The sequence below is a fragment of the Chrysochloris asiatica genome, unplaced genomic scaffold (genome assembly GCF_000296735.1).
Source record: "Chrysochloris asiatica unplaced genomic scaffold, ChrAsi1.0 scaffold00072, whole genome shotgun sequence".
Taxonomy (NCBI): Eukaryota; Metazoa; Chordata; class Mammalia; order Afrosoricida; family Chrysochloridae; genus Chrysochloris; species Chrysochloris asiatica.
The window spans coordinates 1881710-1884394 of record NW_006408590.1 but is presented as its reverse complement, the minus strand read 5'-3'; the positions used below and the strand labels follow the sequence as shown (position 1 = coordinate 1884394).

General features: G+C 37.1%; 1 protein-coding gene across 1 annotated transcript in view; it reads right to left on the bottom strand.

The window, feature by feature from the left end:
• METTL15 (methyltransferase like 15) overlaps positions 1-2685 on the bottom strand; it is a 338705-nt gene that overhangs the window by 57679 nt on the left and 278341 nt on the right. Inside the window, exon 4 of the mRNA XM_006864855.1 lies at positions 29-207. Within this exon, the coding sequence (XP_006864917.1) occupies positions 29-207 (179 nt within the window). The remainder of the gene's footprint in view (positions 1-28; positions 208-2685) is intronic.

The window sequence follows — 2685 nt, the reverse complement described above, 5'->3', positions numbered from 1 at the left end:
AGACACTGTTCAGAATTAATGAGGGTACCTGCAACGATGCTGGCAAGCTGTTGGGTTCTGGTGATAGGGTAGATGCTGCGTGCCTGAACGATTGCTGAAGCGATTTTCTTGGCATGTTTCTCCTCCCCGTATGTTCTCAGGATGGATGCAAGTGCTTGTTGATCTAAAGCGTTCACAACATCAGCAGCGGTGGGCATGTCAGGATACCTACGCACAAGAGGAGCCAATTAGTTCACTGACGTCAATTTTCATTGACAAGAGGTGAAACTTAAGAGTGCTGAGAAATAAAGTCAGGCACACACACATGGTGTAGGAGAACTTCTGAGGTTTTTAAAGTCAGAGACTGAAATCTTACATGAATGAAATAGATTTTTCCATTTAGAATACTTATCATTATGACAAGTGGGAACTTTTAGTGACATTCATCAAGGTCAAGGGCAGCAAGAAGTTAAGGTATTTTATTAAACTTTAACTTTATTTCATAAAAAAGAATTTTTATTGCTAAAGAAGATTTCCTGTAAACTAAAATAATGGAAAATATTTGGATTTAGTATTTTGTTGTTTTTTTTTTTTAAATTCAAATTACTATTTGATTTTTCTTCTTTTTCTTTCTAGTATAGAAAACATAAGGCTTACTTACTGATGACATTTGAAAGACCCTAGATATCAGGAATTTAAATAAATCTGAGACTGCTAAAATAATTGATGAGTTATGTGGGGCATGAATTGAACTTAGAAAGTCTATATAATAAGACAATGCTGCCCAGTTTCCCTCACAAAATTCAGAATAATTATTAAGATAGTAAATGAATTTTTTTTTTATTTTCAATTCACAATATTGGATCATCCACCAAGTAGTACTGAACAAGTCTAGACATTACTTTCAGGTGGAGAAAGAAAGAAACATCATCTTTAGGACAAATTATTAGAATTATAGTAGCAAGAAATCACATTCACTAAAACCAAATCTTCTCTGTAAACTTTCACATAATTCAAAATAAAAAGTTTTTTTTAAAAAAGGGTAGATGGCCTTGGTTTAGCATGCTAGCAAAATTTGGAGTGAAAGATGTTGCAGTGCAGTGGATTGCTTCACATAGCTCTTCTAAAATCCATAGTCTTTGTAACTCACACCAAACAACTTTTTCCTGATGAGTCTGGGTAAGAAGAAAAGGTAGAGGTAGATGCTGACAGAATGATATAATTCAGCTGTGATTTTTCAAAGAATTATGATTGTAAAAATTTGAAACTCTAGCATAGTTTGAAATTAGTCATCTCAGAAACAGGAGTGGGGTATTTTCACTACCATCAAAGAAGAGGAGTCAGGAGTGGAACAATTCCTTTGGACCCTGAAATCCGTGAAATTGTGACATCAGCAGATTGGCAGAGGAAAGCAGCAGCAAAGCCAAGAGCCAGATCATGAGACAGAGTAATGGACTTCCCAGCCCATGGAACAAATAAAGCTAAGTTACTTTGCACAGGAGTCTTGCTTGCAGAGTGGGGGTACATCCAGGCACTTATTGGGGAACCTAGGTTTGCTGATCCAGGGAGCTAGAATTGAATGCCTTCATGTTGAAATTTATGGTGGCGTGATATCGGTGGGCAGTATTCAGCAGACTGCAGTTGTTTGAACAGAATATGGGAACACTGAATGGTTTAAAATTAAGAAAGGTGTGTGACAAGGTTGTATTCTTTCACCATACTTATTCAACCTGTATGCTGACCAAATAATCTGTGAAACTGGCTTATATGAAGAAAAATATGGCATCAGGATTGGAGGAAGACTCATTAACAACCTGTGATATGCAGATGATACAACCTTGCTTGCTTAAAGTGAAGAAGACTTAAAACATTTACTGATGAAGATCAAAGAGCACAACTTTTGGTATGGATTGCATCTCAATGTAAAGAAAACAAAAATCGTCACCACTAGACCAATAAACAACCTTCTTATCAATGGTCGCTATGAGCTGAGGGTCACTATGAGGTGGAACCAACTTGATGGCACTTACCAACAACAGTAGATGGAACCCTGTTAATAATGGGTTCCTAATGCTGTGGAGTCCTGATGTGGCACTGTGGGTTAATGAGCTGGACTGCAAGGTTGCAGTTCAAGCTCACCTGCCGCTCCTTGGAAACTGTATAAGGGGTCACTATAAGGTGGACCCAACTTGATAGAACTTAATAACAACAAGAATGTGGTGCTGTAGAATCAGCAATGGAATGCAAACCAAAAAATCAGAAGTTCAAACCCACCAGCTACTCCTTGGAAACCCTATACATGGTCTCTACAGTCAGAACTGATTCCATGGCACTTACCAATAATAATAATGGTAAATACAGATTCCATGGGATACAGTCTGGCTCGATCAGGACATTTCTAAGATTATTATTGATATACTTGAAAGTTTCAATGTTAAGTTATATTAAAGTAAGCTTTAATATAAGATTATTAAAAGCATTTTGTTCAAAAGGAGTTCAGTGGGCAATTGGTGTAATTTTATTTTACTCTAATATTAACATTCACTTTTACTAGAAATCTTGGTATGGTGCTCTAGAATAAGCACTGGACTGCTAACTACAAAGTCAGTGGTTCAAACCTGTCATTCGCTCCACTAAAACACTTTACAGGGTCGCTATGAGTGAGAACCAACTGTTGTTGTTGTCAGGTGCCATCGAGTCAGAACC